General features: G+C 34.5%; 1 protein-coding gene across 6 annotated transcripts in view; it reads right to left on the bottom strand.

The window, feature by feature from the left end:
• LOC113510427 (protein madd-4) overlaps positions 1-18,997 on the bottom strand; it is a 496,544-nt gene that overhangs the window by 11,124 nt on the left and 466,423 nt on the right. For 5 of the 6 annotated variants that reach the window (XM_052902081.1, XM_052902084.1, XM_052902085.1 and 2 more), the window contains 7 exons: positions 18,307-18,388; positions 14,406-14,573; positions 13,455-13,637; positions 11,334-11,486; positions 9,789-9,967; positions 7,348-7,454; positions 5,497-5,606 (listed from right to left, as the gene is read on the bottom strand). In XM_052902081.1, the coding sequence (XP_052758041.1) occupies positions 5,497-5,606; positions 7,348-7,454; positions 9,789-9,967; positions 11,334-11,486; positions 13,455-13,637; positions 14,406-14,573; positions 18,307-18,388 (982 nt within the window). The remainder of the gene's footprint in view (positions 1-5,496; positions 5,607-7,347; positions 7,455-9,788; positions 9,968-11,333; positions 11,487-13,454; positions 13,638-14,405; positions 14,574-18,306; positions 18,389-18,997) is intronic. The other variant, XM_052902083.1, reaches the window with a different exon arrangement.

Below are 18,997 nucleotides of genomic sequence, written 5' to 3'. Positions count from 1 at the left end.
AAAAACAAAAATACAAAAACAAAATACATAATCTAACAATCTCCTTTGTTAACATTCCTTCATGCGTGTGCCATAGTAACACAAAATGGTCACAGCTCAGTTTATTGCTTTGCCCTTAAAAGAGCAAAACACTGATATTCTGCTGTGGCCAAGAGTCAGTCGCGAAACTTTTCATTAAAAATTTACAATATAAATATATATACATATACACACACATACATACATACACACATATATACATATACATACATACATACACATACATACACATACACATACATACACACACACACATACACATATAAATAAACTGCATTGTATGTGTCCATTATATTTGCCTCCACTTGACATTATATTCTACATAAATAAATAAATAACAGATACCATTAGATGAGGGGTAGTCAGAGATCACTTTCTGTCACATTCAGATATTCAGGCAATAAATATTTCGGCTACGTACCTATTGGGTATTCCAATTTTTTGTTTATTAATTAAAAAGATTTTAAGTTTTTTTTTAAAAATGTGTTTACTATTAGACAATCTTATTGGGGGTGGTATATTATTCCAGCATTTCGTAGCTTGGTAGCGGAAACTTCCCTCAAACGCCACAGTTTTATGAGGACGCCCTGCTAATAAGTAGCGCGTGGGTCTTGTACTATATTTGTCATGGAATGAATTAAATTGTAATTTAGAATATAGATATTCCGGTCGCCGATACTTTAAGATGTCAAATACTGTACAAGCGAGATGAAAGTTTCTCCGAGAGGACATGTTTAAGGTGGAATAATTATTTAAATATGGCGTTACGTGCGTTCTAGGCGGAATATTGTGACAAAATCTAGTACATGCATTTTGTACTCGCTGTATAAGACGTTGAGTTTTAGAATGCAATCGAGGTCCATACACTAAATCGCCGTAATTCAATTTAGACAAGATCAATGATTCACAAAGAGTGACACGAACTTCCTCATTCAGAAGATTTCTAATTTGATATAGAACTCTTAGACGATAAAAGCAGCTTTGAACTAGTTTTAGAACATGAGTCTCAAAGCGTAGTTCACTATCGATTACTATTCCAAGATTCCTAGCTTCTTTAACATAGTCAATTCTTTCCCCGGAAATATATATGTCAGGATTCTGGCTAAATATAAATTTTACTTGTTTTTTAGATCCTAGAACCATGTATACAGATTTTTTGGGGTTTAACATCATTGCATTTTTAACCGACCAATTCGCAATACGTTCAAGATCCTCATTTAATTTTGAAACACTTCCTGAGACATTTCCGCGAGAAGCCGGGATATAAAGTTGAACATCATCTGCATAAATATGGTATTTGCAATGTTGTATCTGTTTTATAAGATCAGCACTATATAAAATAAACAGTAATGGACCGAGTATTGTGCCCTGAGGCACTCCGCGCGTGACTTCCGAAGAATCAGAAAACGCAGGTCTACCAGCTCTCCCCACCAATTTAACAGTCTGTCTACGATTATCGAGAAAACTCGTAAACCATCCGACTGACTGTTCGTCCAAACCGTAAAATGTCAATTTTGCCAGAAGTAGTGGAATACTGATACTGTCAAAAGCACGAGAGTAATCTAATAATGCTAGAAGTGATCCCTCTCCACTATCTTGACTCGTAAGAATATTGTCAACGACGTCCAATAAAGCGGAAACTGTACCTCTACCTTTGCGAAAGCCGGATTGCATCGCTGGTAAGATACAATTTTCCTCAACATACTTAGACAACTGGGTGTAAATAACTTTCTCCAGTATTTTCGACAAGTATGGAAGAACACTAACTGGACGCAAATCTTTTAGTTCTACTGGATTATCTACTTTCGGTATAGGAGTGACAATAGCCGATTTCCATAATTCGGGCACCGCGCTTGTTACGATAGACTTATTAATTATAGCCGTTATTATCGACAGTGTACGTGGCAGGGTCTGTAAGATCATGTCTCTCCCTATACCATCCACCCCACAAGCGTTGGACTTAATAGACAACAAGTACTTAGCTATTTCACTCTCGTCGGCCGGTTTAAGAGTGAGTGAAATATCACCATATCTGTGATACTCAAAATATGTCAGATCGGAAATAGACACAGACGAGTGGGCAGGCACGTTAATAAAAGAGTCATTGATTTCGTTCGGGTCATTGAAACGATCAGGTAAGCAGTCCTTTTTTTTTATATTTATATTAATTTTATCCCTAATATTTTTCCAGAATAGTTTAGGATCGTCACACTTAGAATTAATTAAATGATTAAAATACGCTCTTTTTTCATAATAAATACTACTATTTACTAGCTTTTTACATTGTATATAATACTCCTTATGATTACCATTTTTAGATCTACGATATCTCTTAAATGCCTTATCGCGTAAATCCATCATATATTTAATAGTATTTGTTATCCATACCGTTTCTAATTTTGATATACAATATATTAACGAATTAAACGTATTCACCATAGAATCGATATGAGCAAAGCAACACGGATTCCCAGTTCATGGAATTTAAATCTTCAATAAACTCTGTCATATTCATATCTTTAATAGGTCTATACGTTATGGTCTTTGGTGTACTTTTGCTTTTTTTAATTGATAAGGTAGTGATAACCATAGCATGACCCAAGGAACCAGTGATGTTATTTACAGTTACGTCCTGCGCGTGTGCATTGGTACAAATAATGTCTAAAAGTGTCTCATTGTGTATAGAAAAGTGAGTTGGTTCAGTTACCACCTGTTTAAGATTCAAACACTGCAGAAACTGTTGAATTTTTTTAGTCTTCATATTATGAACATCTGACATGTCAGCATTAAAGTCCCCAAGTAGGACAATGTAATCGTAATTAGAAAAGTATGTTACTGACTCCGTAACAGCATCAAGAAAAACATCAATGCCTACCCATTCTGGTCGATAAGCCGTTCCAATAATAACCCGTACTCCATTAAAGGTTACGTTTACCCACATTTGTTCAATATTTGCGACAGGATGCTGTACAACTCGCGCGCACAAACTGCGTTTGATGTAAAAAGCTACGCCACCGCTGCGTCCGCTACGCATGTGGCGCGGGCGCGGAACCGAGCGCAGTCTATACCCGGGCACGACTGGAGCACGCGCCTCTTCACCTTCGCGTAACCATGTTTCATTAATTGCAACAATATCAGCGTTATACCGGCTCATAGCTACAATAAAGTCATCTTGTCCGGTGCTTAAAGAGCCTGCATTAAAAAGCCCTAATTTAAAAAACTTAGTGCTAAATATGAATGTGATATAATAAAATAATTAACCATATATAATTATAAATACCAATAAATAATAATAAACTCACACAAGTAACCCCAGAAATAGACATTTCATACATCTGATCATTAATAAAGTTTATGTTGATTGTGTATTGTTCGAAATCATTTACAAAGACAACCAAGTGACATTTAAAATAATCTCTTAAAAAGTGTGTTACGGTGGCAAACGTTATGAACACAAATTTTATAATACAAATAAAAGCAAACTTATAACAATGGACAGTTTGTGATAATAAATATAAATAATTAGTGACTACAAATAATCGTGTTCTATTGTTTTTCAACGGACGAACAAACAGAAGGCAAACCAAAAACACCTTCCAGGTCATCCTCCGAGTGAACTCGATATTTAACAGCATCACCCCCCGGATATATATATATATATATATATATTGTCAGTTATTGACTGGTGCCGATACGACGAACTTAACACTATATGCTCATTAATTAATTATTTCACCGGGCAAATTATACTTTTTAAATCTATCGGGCCAAAGGGCGAGTCCTTTGTTGTCATTCGGTTAATTTAATTTGTTAACGATGTGTACTATTACCGCCAGTTTAGTCTGAATTTACAATTTGGTGTTATCGAAACCGTTAACAAACTTTAAAGGGAGTGTTATGCCAACAAAACTGAATATTTCAATTAAAGAAATTTTAGACGTAATGAGACAGAAAAAAAAAATTTGTATCTCATACTAAAACGGTGCGTTTAGCTACTAAATTGATACAAATTTTTTTTTATTGTATTTGTATTTCTATTTCACGAAATTTTTGTCTCTATATTTTCCATAATATAGTATGATCCTTATTTTTTATTCAACTTAGAATAGCAAACAAACTAACGGCCCACCTGATGGAAAGTGGTAACCGTCGCCTATAGACATGAGCAGTACCGTGGACATAACAGGGTATACTGTTTCGCCCATGATACTCCCCATGCGTTGCCATTCCTAAAGACTCCGACTTAGTTTAAATAACCCAAATCTAATTCGCTATCTAATTATTAAATTACAAGAGCCTCTTAATATACCTAAGTAGATTAAACATTATTGTAATCTCTGATCGGAATCGCATCGAGAGACGCCATTATACATCAATAACTCGTTTCTTATAATACATAGTATAATGTACATTTTGTAATAACAATTTTATTATGCTCATAAAATCGGCAGTAAACTTTACTGCCCAGTTTACAATTGAAGTTAGGATTATCTCAGACAACTACAATGATTATAAGAACTCGGTAATATTGAGTCGAGATACTGAGATCGATAACGATTCGAGTAATAATGAATTAGTTAATCTATATTGAAATATTAAACATAATGCTCAAGTAACTGACATATTAATTTATTATTGCTTCCACACGGAAATTGATACTGAATTATTAATTGATAATAATGAGTTATATAATCAATTAATTTATATTGGTATATTAATGGTTAATTGAATCTTTTGACATAAGTATGACAGTGTAGTTAATTATATTATACTCATGTTTATATTTGCGTTATAAAAGTTTGTGTAAACATTTTCATGGTTTGTGTAAGAAATTATTATGGTTATTATTCATTATAAATAAAAAAATAAGTGACTAGGAAATAGAATATTTATTATTATTGAAAGACGCACTTTTTTAGACATAAAAAGCGTGTGATACTGCGACCTTTACATGATCTTTTGTGTTTGCCCTTTTTAAAGTAGCCGAACATATTTTTCTAGTAAAGATACTGTTGAGATATTAACAGATTTTTATGGAAGAGTTACTAACAGCATTTACGTGAATTGTTAACTTTTAAGCCACCTAAGGCAGTGACTTACTTATAAAACATTATATGAGTGTTACATTACACAAATATAATTATCATTATAACACAATATCACTATCACAATATCACATAATATGAATGTATAAGAAGTTAATTAAATTAAAAATCGATTATTTAATTAATATATTATCTTCATAATTATTAATTATGTAGTTTCATCGATTATTTTAGGAGATACTTAAAATAATAAAAGACTAATTTATGTAAACTATTTATTTATATGTTTATGTAATTTATGTAAATCTTGTTATAATGGGACGATTTATTCACAATATCATAAAACATTTATTCATTTGACTGTAGACCTGAACATTATTGCATTTAGATACTGTATTGTGTGTATTCTTACCTCGTTCTCATCGTAAATATCCCTGGCTTGGGAATTGAAGCTGGGAGATGGTTTAGTGCTGGTAGTCGCTGTGTTACTTAATAGAGCATCGCGGACTTTGTCGATTTTGCCTGGTAAAAACAAACAAAATGTATCAATAGATCTATACAGATAGACGCTGTTATATTAAATTAAATTAATTTAAGAACATTTAGATAGATAGATAGATACTCTTAATTGTTTCCCCCAAAATATTACAATAGTAAACTTATTATAAATATAAACAATTACAAGAAATAATCACAATAAGACAACAATGGGCGACCCTACTTCTTAGTTAAATTAATTTAAGAAAGTTTAGTTCAATTCATTTAAGAAAATTCAGTTCAATTCATTAAAGAAAGTTCAGTTTAATTCATTTAAGAAAATAATTTAAATGTATTCAGACACATTAAATTTTTATTCATTCATTTAATTTAATTAAATTTTCATAGAATTCATATTTAGGTTTTATATTTTTATTATTACCTACTCGTATTTTTAGAAATTTTGTACTGTTAACGATGTACAAAAAAATTCAGACAGCTTGAAAATTCCTTTTTTTGGATCTCGATAATAAAATTCACCAAGTTGAGGTAACAAATAAGAGCTACGATTTTTATTATGATATTTTTTGATTAATAAATTCTTATTAATTTTTTTAGAATGTGAAAGTGAGTTTGTTTGTTTGTTATCTTATAGCACCTTAATGACTCAACCAATCGTTTCGAAATTTGGTGTACACATACTGTATGGGACGGAGAAAGATATAGGTTACTTTTTATCCCGGTTAGTAAACAATATCCAATCACGCGGACATAGTCGCGAGTAAAAGATAGTATATAATAATATTAATGAATTATGTACATATATAAATATGTCTTAATTGTACGTAACAACACAAGGCGATTTTACGCCAATATAAAAGACCAATAGACAAAAGCAATAAACAAATAAACCCATCCTCTCAATAGACTCGAAATAGTAAAATGCTTTCAAAGTAAATTGAGAAGACTGTTTACAAAGCACTACTGAATCGCAGCTAGTCTTAATTAATCCTCGGAGATGAGCCATTTAGCCACATCTTTCACTGGTGAGTTTCGCTAAAAGATGGGTAAATGTATAAATATACATTATAATGGCGTAGCCATTTTCCCCTCCTTAATTCTCTGACAAATAAGAAAAATGTTTTCTAAGGATATACATATGTACAATCGTTGTATAATCGTGTATATCGTTGGTTTATTTTATTTATTAAGATGGATTTTATTACAGAAGAATTAATAAATTAATATTCTTACACCATTATCATCATATCAGTCTTTAACTGTTCGCTGCTGAATGTAAGCCTTTCTGGGACCTCTTGCTAAAAACTCTTTATACTAAAGGATCGATAGGCCGTGCTTTCGCAGTCCCTATGCGTACTGAACATCTGGATCAAGCCAGCTTTTGCCCTTTTGCTCCACGCGAGGTTTCTGTCCTCGCTGAGCTGGCCTTAGGACACCTGCGTTATTCTTTGACAGATGTACCGCCCCAGTCAAACTACCCGCCTGGCAGTGTCCTCGAACCGGATCAAGCCGGGAGTTGTACGGCGACGAGCGTTGCCGCCACGTCGCCACCTCTCTCTCGTCACGCCTCTGCACGCTTGGAACGAAACACCGTGCGCTCGCCGATATAATCCACCGCGCACCGCTTCCGCCCAACCGAATAAGTAATGAAACAATGAAACTAGTGGTTTTTCAGCGACGACCGCGAACGATCTCCCACTTATGCTATACCTCTCATGTCTCCTTATTTGTCCATATTTGTACTAGGATTATTTTAATCATTTACCTCTCTGTCTGTTTTTATAATTCTTCCTCTGGTCCCCCGGCCGTTGTTCGTGGGATTGGTCGTCCGATGTGCCGCCAATGATGGCCCGGTACCGGCCGTCTGCTCTGCTGTAAACAAACAATGAACGTTGTTATTTTTGTTAAGACGTGAAAATGGTCGCCCATTTGTTCTATTTGTAAACACTAGCGGGGCACCTAAAAATAGTATACCTTTATTTTGTTTACTAGAGGAAAACTTTATACAAAAGTCGATTGCTTGGGTACCTCTGTCCCATTCGTGTTTCAACCGTGAAGCAGTTGTATTTGCATGGCTGTGTTTCGATTTGAAGGGTGGGATATGGCGTGAATTTACAGGGTACAGAGGAATAATACCTGAGTCCTTAGGAATGGCAACGCATGGGGGTATCATGGGTGAAACAGTATACTCTGTTATGTCCATGGTACTGCTCATGTCTATAGGCGACGGTTACCACTTTCTATAAGGTGGGCCGTCAGTTTGTTTGCCATTCTAAGTTGTATAAAAAATAAATATTTTTTTTATATATATATAAATATTTTTTTTACCACAAGTACTGTTCAAATGAATAGTACTCGTGGTGATGGAAAGATTCTAATAAAAACTCATACATTGAAATTTCTTTAGATATCGTCACCTCTATGGTAAACTTACGAAATTGAAAAAGATACATTTTACAGGGGAACGTTTTGAAATAATCATTAATATAAAATAACTAAATCAGGATTGAAAAATTGATAAAATAATTATTGAAATTTTCAAATTAAAGTGTTTATTATAGAAAAATACTATAAAAATATGCTAAGTAAGTTTACTTTGGGTATATCACAAAAATATGGAGATTCGGGCTACTCGATTTCTTTAACCGTTAGAGATAGAAATTTGAAACTAAGTCACAATAAGTAGTATGACGCAAAATGTAGATTTTTAAAGAAATGTCAAATTTGAAAATACTGCAGATTCGTAAATTTGCCATAGAGGTGACGACATATGCCTTCTTATTTATAACGTGAATCTTTTTCTAAACCTATTTTAACTATTAAATACTTTTTGTCTTCTTCTTTTGCGCTAATATCTCAATTTGAAGGGCAAAACTTTATATATTTTTTTAATTAGTACGGTTAGTTGTTATGATGGAATAAAGATTCATATATGAACCATAAAAACATTATACTCCTTTTTTGGGCAGTTGTGTAAATAATCCTTTGGAGACTGGCATAATTAGTATGACATATAACAGTGAGTAGGTGGAATATATAAGTTGTGCCTTGAGAGTGGAGGCGTAATACCCCTACATGAGTTAGGCCGTGATAGCGTTAGGTGATACTGACGTATATACTGTCAATTTGTAAAACCATATTTTATAGACCTCTTTTATATTTATTTTTATTCAATTTTTTTAATATTCGATTAAATGTCTTGAAAAAACACTAGGTAAGTCGTAGATTATTATCTATCAGGTAGCTGGCTGGTATGCTATTTCAAGTATAAAAGGATCCATTAAATAATAAAAATATAATTTTTATGCAATTTTAAGCTTATTTGCCATTCTAAGTTGCATAAATAAAATCATAAAATTGCAAATAAATCAAAGATCCATTTACCAGAGGGAGACTTTGTACAAAAGTCAATAGCTTGGGTACCTCTGTCCCATTCGTGTTTCAACCGTGAAGCAGTTGTGTTTGCATGGCTGTGTTTTGGTTTGAAGGGTGGGATATGGCGTGAATTTACTGGGTACAGAGGAATAACACCTGAGTCTTCAAGAATGGCAACGCATGGGGGATATCATGGGCGAAACAGTATATTTCAAGTCCATAAAACTTACCACTTTCCATCAGGTGGGCCGTCAGCTTGTTTGCCATTCTAAGTTGTATAAAAAAAAAGATCCATCTGATGAAATATGGTATTTGTCACTTACAGGGGGACAAGGATTTTGAGTAATAGGAATCTGGGATGGGAGCATTATACTCCATAAGGTGAAATTCCAAGCGGTTTCTCCTGGAAACTGTTTTAGCTAATTCTTGTGAAATTTGTCACGATGGGCTAACTTGCTTTCATCCTCACTTATTACCCGTTACTGCTGCTCTTCTAGGGTATACAGACAGTGTAGGAAGCGGTTAACATTCCATTGTTCCCCTTTAAACATTCGTTGCCTATAGTTATGAGCAGCACCCTGAATTTTACAGAATACACTTTTATATTATTTCTCACACGTCGTCAATCCTAAGGACTAGGATATTGTCTCCGTACCCTGTAATTTCACTGCCGTATCTCATATTTCAAACCGAATTACATGGCTGTACTTCTGTTCGGTAAGTTTAGTTGCTTCACAGAAGAAACCCATGTGGTATGGAGGTATCCAGCAATTGATTGATTGATTTGTCATCAGAAGGAAATTTTGTTATAAATTAGACATTTTGACAAACCTGTCCGCAAGCGGGGAAGATGGCTCGTCCAATGCCTTGTGTCTCTCAATTTCCTCACTTGATATGAACTCGCCGGGTCGCGGCTTCACGAGAAGTGTGAGGTTAGCACTGGACCTGCCAGCAACGCAGGTGTAGACGCCGTGGTCTCGGAGTGAGAGGGATGTAATACGGAGAGCGCCCTGTGTTGGAAAGAGAAGGTATATAAAAGAGAGCAGGTTAGAAAAGCCCTACATCAAGTCTCTTGCAGAGTAGACAGTGATACTTGAACGCTAAAGGCCTCTGGTCGATTCCTGCATTTTGATAAATTTCCTAGTGCATGCACGCCAGTTTCGGAGAATCTTGATACTTCTTGCAAAATATAGTTTGTATAACCATAAGAAGGTGAACAATCAACGGCTAAAATAATTATGATATTAATAGTGTAGGATTATTCATCTTTTTTGTTCGTTCGTAATAAATGTTTCTATATAATATACGTATAAAAATTCATCTATCCAAAAAACTATGTTGAGCGAAAGTCTATACGAGAGAGATTGCAACCAAGTTTTCATTTACAAGTAAAGCTTGAGAAGATTAATAAAACGTGTGCCAGGAAATACTGCTAAAGTACCTCGCTGTTACTAGCTGCGCAAGTTGTGCACCTACCTCTTTCCACTTAAGTCTTTAGTAAGTAGTGAAAGTACTAAAATTCTAATATTACAGACTCTCCTTTTGAAGATCTTAATACTTTTGAGAGATTAGATGCAGTAAAAGTTCTTTAAAGCATTTATAATGAATCTAGAATTTTATGATTATGATATTTTATGGTTTTCTAACCGAAAAGAGGCAAGGAAAACCATTTAGGATCATCTTTATAAGTCAGAATACTTGTACTGCTACCGCAAAATTGTGAATTAAAATTATATATAAATGGTCTAATTTATAACACATTAACCCACATATGCCGAAAATCTCTAGTTGCTCAGAGGTGATCACAATTGTAATTTAACATCACGGTTCGATTCTTCGACAGACCAATTTAAGAACGTATTTCTAACCTAACAGTTTTAGTAAACCACTAAGCCCAAATCTATATATAGGTACTCTAAAATCCCTCGTGGCTCAGTGATGAACACGTTTCATCATGTGTATTTAATTAAGTCTCAATTATAATTAAAGGTCACGGTTCGATTCTTAGTGAGATCAATTTAAGAAACGTATTTCTAACCTAACAGTTTTAGTAAATCACTAAGCCCAAATCCATATATACTCTAAAATCTCTTGTGGCTGGGAGATGAACACGTTTCACCATGTGTACTTAATTAAGTCTCAATTGTAATTAAAGAGCTCGGTTTAACTCCCAGTCAGATTTTTAATAAATTTTAGGAAAAGCACTACTGACTATCTTAGCAAACTAACTTCTCTCTCTTACTTGTTGTACCCAACAGGGTCCATAATTGAAATTGGAGTTGAAATGTTATCTACCGACCACATTATGGAATGCAATAAGAAATAAATAAATAAACTAAGCCTAATGCTCTTTGTCTATAGAAAAAAAAGTCTTACCTTTTTAGAAATCTTGTACTTCTTCGACTTCGTTATAATCTGGTGATCTTTAGCCCACTGTATCTTGGTTCTGTTATATCCTTTCACAGGACACTTGATTTTCACTTGGGTTCCATAAAATATCGTTGCCGACCCGCCAACTTTGACCGTGACCTGAATTTTAAAATTTAATTTTAACAAGTTGAAGTTATTATATATTCACAAAATACTAGACTGTTGAAGGGGTTGGTATACTTTTCGACTGACATCAAAAAGATAGAGGATTTGAATTCAGTTGTATTTTTTATGTTTGTTATTTCGTTCAAGTAACAAATATAAAAAAAAAAATACAACCAATTTGGGAGCTTCCATCTTTTTAAAGTCGGTTGCAAAGGGAAATTAATTTTAGTCAAGCAAAATTTTTTGCACACAATAGCAATGAAATCAACTGACAAAAGAAACATTGGAATGGAAGTATTAAAAAAATGCAAGATCATATTACTAAGAGCTCGAGGACTTTCCAAATAAAATATTTGTTTTTTTCCAAATCAAATAAATGCCCCAGGATTCCACGGGTCATTTTATTTGCAGCTTAAAAATATTAGACGGAGATACCAAGAAATCCTCCCTGGCGTAGTCCTCTTAATTAATTAGAAATTTTCTGATTTCACCGAGTAATTCTGAAATAAGGTTACGTTACAAATGTAAGATTTATCTTTAAAGCGAAGAGTAATTAGGACATTTCACAGTTGGAGTCTGTCTTCGTATTACGTTCTCTGTTCCTAGAAATTAAATGAGACAAGAACTCTGCAGTTATATTTGTAAAGAGTTTTCAGAACTGGTGACTATCAGTGGTTTATTGGATTCAAAGGAATGCATCAATTTAATATGTAATAATTTATCTTTTGAGGTTTAAAGAGATCTTTATCGTAATTAAATGGAATTAAATCAAAGAGAGATTTTGTATAAGAATGGTTTGGTATTGGTCTCACTATCTCGTTAATGTGTCTCGTACCATAAAGCTGTGTTTCACTGTAAAGAATTGGATCATCATCATTATATCGGTCGTTAATTGTGCACTGCTTAACAGATCCCTCTGGGGTGGGGAGGGGGGTTGCCTGTAGTTGCCACGCTTGGCAGGTATGTTCACAGGATGTTTTAAATGGAACACTGGTGACTATCCCTTGATTATTAAGTTATCTTAGTTGCCTCTTATGATACTCACGGGAAAAGAAGGGGTGGCATGACACGGCAAAGAATTGAATATGACTGTGAACTTATAATGTAGTTACAAAACCTTAGTGTCTGGGGAGGAAGAGATTGTTAGTAAAAAGGCTCTAGTAGCCTCATTGCTAGCATGATACTCTATCGGATCAACGCGGATCTGGAAACTATCTTGGTTAATTCTTGCGAAATTCATCTCGACGGACTAACTGGCCTACTTTTATTCTCACCTATCATCCCTCACTGGTGTCCCGCCAGCGTATGTCGATGGCACAGGCCATTACCATTCCATTACCTTCCTTTACCATCCATAAAAGAAAAACCTTTGTGCTCACATTACAAGTAGCATGTTCGTACATAGTGTATTATAATGATATTTATGGTGTTCATGTTTATAGGTGATTGCCAAATTCTTTAACATTTTAAATCATTGGCGAATGTTATTAAATACAACTGCCCGAGGGAGACTTTGTACGAAAGTCGTTTGCTTGGGTACCTCTGCCCCAATTCGGTTTTCAACTTTGAAACAGTTGTGTTTTCATGGCTGTATTTCAGTTTGAAGAGTATGACAGTGTACAAGGTACAGAGGAATAACACCTTAGTCCTTAGGAATGGCAATGCATGGGGGGTATCATGAGCGAAACAGTATATTCTGTTGTATGTACATGGTACTGCTCATGTCTATAGGCGACGGTTACCACTTTCCATGGGTGGGCCGTCAGCTTATTTGCCATTCTAAGTTGCATAAATATATAAATATTTTGAGAAAACCTTGGTAGGAAGCTAGTTTGACAACCTTAGAGCTCACAGGAGACGAATTAAGAAATTTTTCTTTTACAAAATAGCAAATTTCTTCTATCAGGGTCGTATAAAGTTACCTGTATGGGTACATCTATCTCATTTTATAAATATACTAACCTTTTTCTTCTTCGGATCATGCTGTATGTACGAAGAGTTAGCTAATGAGATTTCGGGTGAAGATGTATCCAGTAAACAAGGTTTCGAATTGCAGGATTTGGTGGAAGCCGGCCGAGGGGATCCACACGAGGCTGGCGGCCGTTCCACCACGTGGGACTGTGCCATAATCTGCTTACATTGTACCTGTTAAGTGAAGATTAATTATAGAAAGACTTGTGTAGTGGTAACAGCTTAAGATCCTGCCATCGATTTCTGTAGATATGAAACTTTTGAATGAAATTTGATTTAAATGAAAGATGAGATAAAATATAAACAATCACTTGCTCAGCAGTTACGCCTTGTCAGAACAGACATCGTCTATAGAGCTGTCAGGTAGGTCATCAGATTTGCGATCCCAAGTTATTATTTATTATTATTATTTAAATAGTATATTAGTATAACAATATAATTAGTCTTTAACCGTTAATTGCTGAACATAGAACTCTCCCAAAGATTGGGAGTTTTGTTAATAGTTACTACGCTTGGCAGGCGGGTTGGCAATCGCTATTTGGCTTTTGTAATGCTTGAAGAGAAACAGTAAGTAACGTTCCATCCTGATCCATGTTGATAACGTTCCATGTTGATCCCTGATCATTAAGTGCCCTTAGTCTCTTCTTAGGATACATACAGGATAGGAACGAGTGATTCATTCTATGTCGGGACTACACGATAGTATTCAGCAAGTCAATACTTATATTTGGGGGAAAGGAATGCCTGATGGCCCTATTGTCAGTGTATTCACGCGGTTCCCCTGGAAACCATTGTGACTAATACTTGTTGCATTTGTCACGATGGGTACAGACCTGCTTTTATTCTCACCTATCATCCCTCACTGGTGCCCCGTCAGTGTATACCGATAGCGCAGGCGGGGCTACCATTCCAATTATCATCAATTAAAAAAAAAATACTTACATTTCTTTGTTTCACTCCTCCACCACATGTTTTTGAGCATTTGGACCATTCCTCCGTATGCCACCGTACTGGGCAGTCCAGCACATTGCAGTACTGTCGGTCGGGGGGCGGTGGTTGGGGGCACATACTGTTTGGTACCACTACTGTGTTGGTGCCACCTCTAGTCACCTGGTGAAAGAAGGAATAATAATACAGAATTTTGTGTCTTTTGAGGAGGAGTCAAGATTCTCCAGAACGTGCGCGTGTATGATTACGGAATGGAATGAATAATTAAATATTGTGACCCATAAAAAAAAACAGCTTTAATTCCGACAAAATCAGTTATTTTTATTTCAGAACTAAATCACTAAACCGATTTTGATAATTTTTTATGAGATAATCTGTAAACTTTTTAGATAGAAAAAGAATTTTCCGTATTGGTTCACAACTGACGGAGTTGAGAGGAAAGGGATTGTTAATGATAGGGGTTTAATTGACCCATTGCCAGCAATATACCCTATCAGGTCGACCTTCATGCGGTTCCCCCTGGAAATCGTCATGGATATTTCTAGTGGAATTTGTCATGATGGGCTAACTGATCTGCCTTTTCGTCTTCACCTGTCATCTTTACTGGTGCCCCGTCAGCGTATACCGTTAACGCAGGCGGGGTCAACACTCTATTATCACCCATTAAAAAAAAAAAAAAAACTGACGGAATTGTGGGGTAACGAACGTAAAAAAATACAATCCAATTCGGAACATCTTTCCTTTTGCTGTCGGTTAAAAATGGATGAATATGGTAGTCAAAGTTTTTTTAATAAAGTGTAATGAAACTTAAATTAATGAAAAAAATATAGGTTTCGATTCTATAATTTTATACGAATTCTGAAGTACGTACAGCTGTTATATTTCCTATGAAATACTTACTAAGCTTCTTGAGTATGAAACCTTAATATACTTTTTTAATTTAATAGCATTTTAAATATTCTCTTTACATTTTCTTTATTATTATAAATATTAACCTGTAAAGAGTAGTTTTAAAATTAATATATTTTTATACATTTTTGAACGTCGACTGCGGATAAATTATGCGAAGTGTAGTCTTGCTAAATAACGTTGCTCATAAATTGGGTGCTTGTTTGAGTGAAATAAAATTTATATTTCAAGAGTAATTGAAGAAAAATAATGAGGCCTTATCAAGACTTTGAGGAAAAATGGCAAGGCAAGCCTCCTATGAGAGTGTGTTTTTGTAAAAAAATAATATTTTTGTATGGTTTTGTTCTTTGAAGACATCTCTATTGTTATTTAATATTTTGAGAAAATCTTTCTGATATTAAATCTTTTAGAGTTCCCTATTAAAATGGTACGAAGTACAAGGGGAATCTTATGGTGCGTAGTATATACATATTAGCAATTGCAAATTTTTACTTTATACACAATATTATACATATATATACACATCCACATACACACACACACACACACACACACACACACACACACACACACACACACACACATTATTATTATTAATAATAAATGTGTTTATTGCCAATGCAAAAATATAATAATTAAGTCCTGTGAGTACACAGTTACTTCAATCGTCTGCTCTTCAAGGTAGATTACCCTTTGTTATGAAGAACTAGTCAATAAAGATATTTTTTTACTTATTTATTTTTTTTAATACATAAATCGACAGCCCTTAAATAATAACTTACATGCTAAGTCTCTTATAAATACAGCCAAAAACGGATTTTAATTATATAAACGAAAATTATAAGTCTAAAGCAAGTAAGGCAAGTTAGAGTAGGTGTATGTGATAGAAACTATAACAATGAATGCCCACTGAAGTTCGTTGATTAATATATAAATTAGATAGAATCTACGTTATATGTTAATAAGCTTAGAATGGCAATCAAGCTGACGGCCCACCTGATGGAAAGTGGTAACCGTCGCCTATAGACACGAGCAGTATCATGGACATAACAGAGTATAATGTTTCGCCCATGATACCCCCCATGCGTTGCTATTCCTGAGGACTCAGGTGTTATTCCTCTGTACCCTGTAAATTCACTGCCATATCCTACCCTTCAAAATGAAATACAGCCATGCAAACACAACTGCTTCACGGTAGAAACCCTCTGGTATTTTCTTTTGGGATTCAAAATTAGCGAATAAAATTTAAAAGCAGGTAAAATAAACATTGATACTGCTGATTCTGAAGAGATATTGACAAAGAGGGAGACTTTGTACAAAAATCGATCGCTTGGGTACCTGTGTCCCATTCGTGTTTCTATCGTAAAGCAGTTGTGTTTGCATGGCTGTGTTTCGGTTTGAAGGGTGAGATATGGCGTGAATTTACAGGGTACAGAGGAATAACATCTGAGTCCTCAGGAATGGCAACGCATGGGGGGTATCATGGGCGAAACAGTATACTCTGTTATGTCCATAGTACTGCTCATATCTATAGGCGACGGTTTCCACTTTCCATCAGGTGGGTCGTCAGTTTGTTTACCATTCTAAGTTGTATAAAAAAAATATACATATTTTCTTATCTTTTTCTAACTTCAAGATTACTATAATCCTTCGAAGGGATCAGCAAATAATATCTAATATGTTGGAAAAATACTAAATAATAACGATAGAAGTGTCTTTTGTCTGAGTGTTAAGCTATAACAGTCTGTCTGTATATTAGTGGAGTAGATTCAAGTAATATTCCACTTGGCCGCAATTCGCATAAACTTGGATTAAACCCAACCTACTATTCGAAGTTTATAGCAATTCCAATAATATTCAAATCACGCTAGAGGGCGAATCCATCGAAGTGTCTTGAATTATTTAGATTTGTCAATGATGTTTATTACAGGGGAGTTGGATGGGAATTTAAAATTGTCACATAAATTTTTGGCATTGGCAAAAATTTGCATCGTAACTTTATTTATTTATTTATAGAATGAATGAATGAATGGTTTATTTTCTCTTCGCAAAAGGTAGAATAAAGTGACAACTTGAGGTACAATTTGATATGAAGACCAATTTTGTGAGTGACTGGTGCTTGCGGTAGGTTTAGAAGAGCCTGTGTTACAAGTCACCAGTGCCCCATCTCCATGGACTACCCAAATACAAGGCAACCAATTAGTGTTATAATACACAGATAACAATAATGAGATATAAAGTCCAAGAATAAACTTAACATTAAAACTTATTTCTAGTATATAACTTAGGCAAAGTTAATTACAAAATACAGAGTATGTGTGCGTGTGTGTGCGTGTGCGTGTGTGTGGTTTAGCAAAATCTTACTAATATAATAAAACTGTAGTTAAAAAAGTATGTATGAGAATTCTACAGGAGTAATTGAAGCCAAAAAAAATAATTTTTAGACATGTTGTCTGTCTGTATGTTTGTTTCAGTATAACGCAAAAATTACTACATTAAATTAAATTAAATTTCCAATGTTGTGTTCCTAGAGGTGTAACTTAAGCAACTGGTATAGGTTTTATTTTGGTACGCTGTCTAAAAGTGATCCATTTAATTTTTTTTCCTACTTCTAATATCTGCGCGTACAAAGTAGCGGTCAAAAATCTAGTCTGTTTTATGATTCTTATGTGTTCGACGATTGTGTCGTAAATTTTGATCAAACGTGATAATTTGTTTTTATAATAAATTTATTTAAATTAAATTACATCGACCAGTAAAATGTGTTGCAAAAGGCGGGATTAATGCTATTATCTTTCAGCTAGATTTTAGAAGGTTTGGAAATACTCGATGTCGGTATAGATACGACAAAATAAATTATAATTCCATACTGTATGGAGAATTATAAACAATCAATCGAGTTACTGCCGTATTGCCTCAAAATAAAAAAAATAAAATCATGGACCCTTCTCCTTTTAGATGTCGCATAAAAACAATTCGTTCTTACCTCGTGTATACAAGAAACTTCCCGCGTCTGTATTCCAATTCCACAAGATTTGGTGCACTGTGAAAACTCCGTGTAATTCCATCTGGGGACAGATAATACTCGTTAGGTAGTCTGTCACATAGAAGCTTTTGTAAAACGAAAAAAAAAAAATAATAACGAAAGAACGAAATCCCTTGACGAGACAAGATCCACAATCTGCAATACGTCTCGACTTAATTCTTTAACTTCACGCTCTCTCTACCATACTTCATCAAGATTGGCCTGGTATTTTTGTAATAATGAAAGTATATTAAATACGTATACAAATAAGTGAAACATCATCTTTTTCATGCAATTTGTAAAAAAGTGGTAACCGTTATCTATAGACAAGTAAAACACTATGAACATAATAATGATATTAACACGACCTTAAACAAATTCGAATCCACTTTGTAAAAAAAATCTAGAGGGTGGTCGTCCTACACTGCGTTTGCCTGTATGAAGTCATCATTCAAGAGGGACTTATTATTATCATCTCAGCCAGTATCCATCCTGCTGAATATAGGCTTTCCTTATAGATTGCTATAAAGAACGGTCCTGAGCCATCTGCACCCACTAACTTTTTGGAACGTATTTGAGGTCGTCATTCCATCTAGGGACATATGCAGATGAATAATTTCATCATCACTTCAATCATTTACATGATGATCAT

The sequence above is a fragment of the Galleria mellonella genome, unplaced genomic scaffold (genome assembly GCF_026898425.1).
Source record: "Galleria mellonella isolate WM207_F2 unplaced genomic scaffold, CSIRO_AGI_GalMel_v1 utg87, whole genome shotgun sequence".
Lineage (NCBI taxonomy): Eukaryota > Metazoa > Arthropoda > Insecta > Lepidoptera > Pyralidae > Galleria > Galleria mellonella.
Note: the sequence above shows the minus strand (reverse complement) of the source record. Positions and strands in the feature narration are given on the sequence as shown.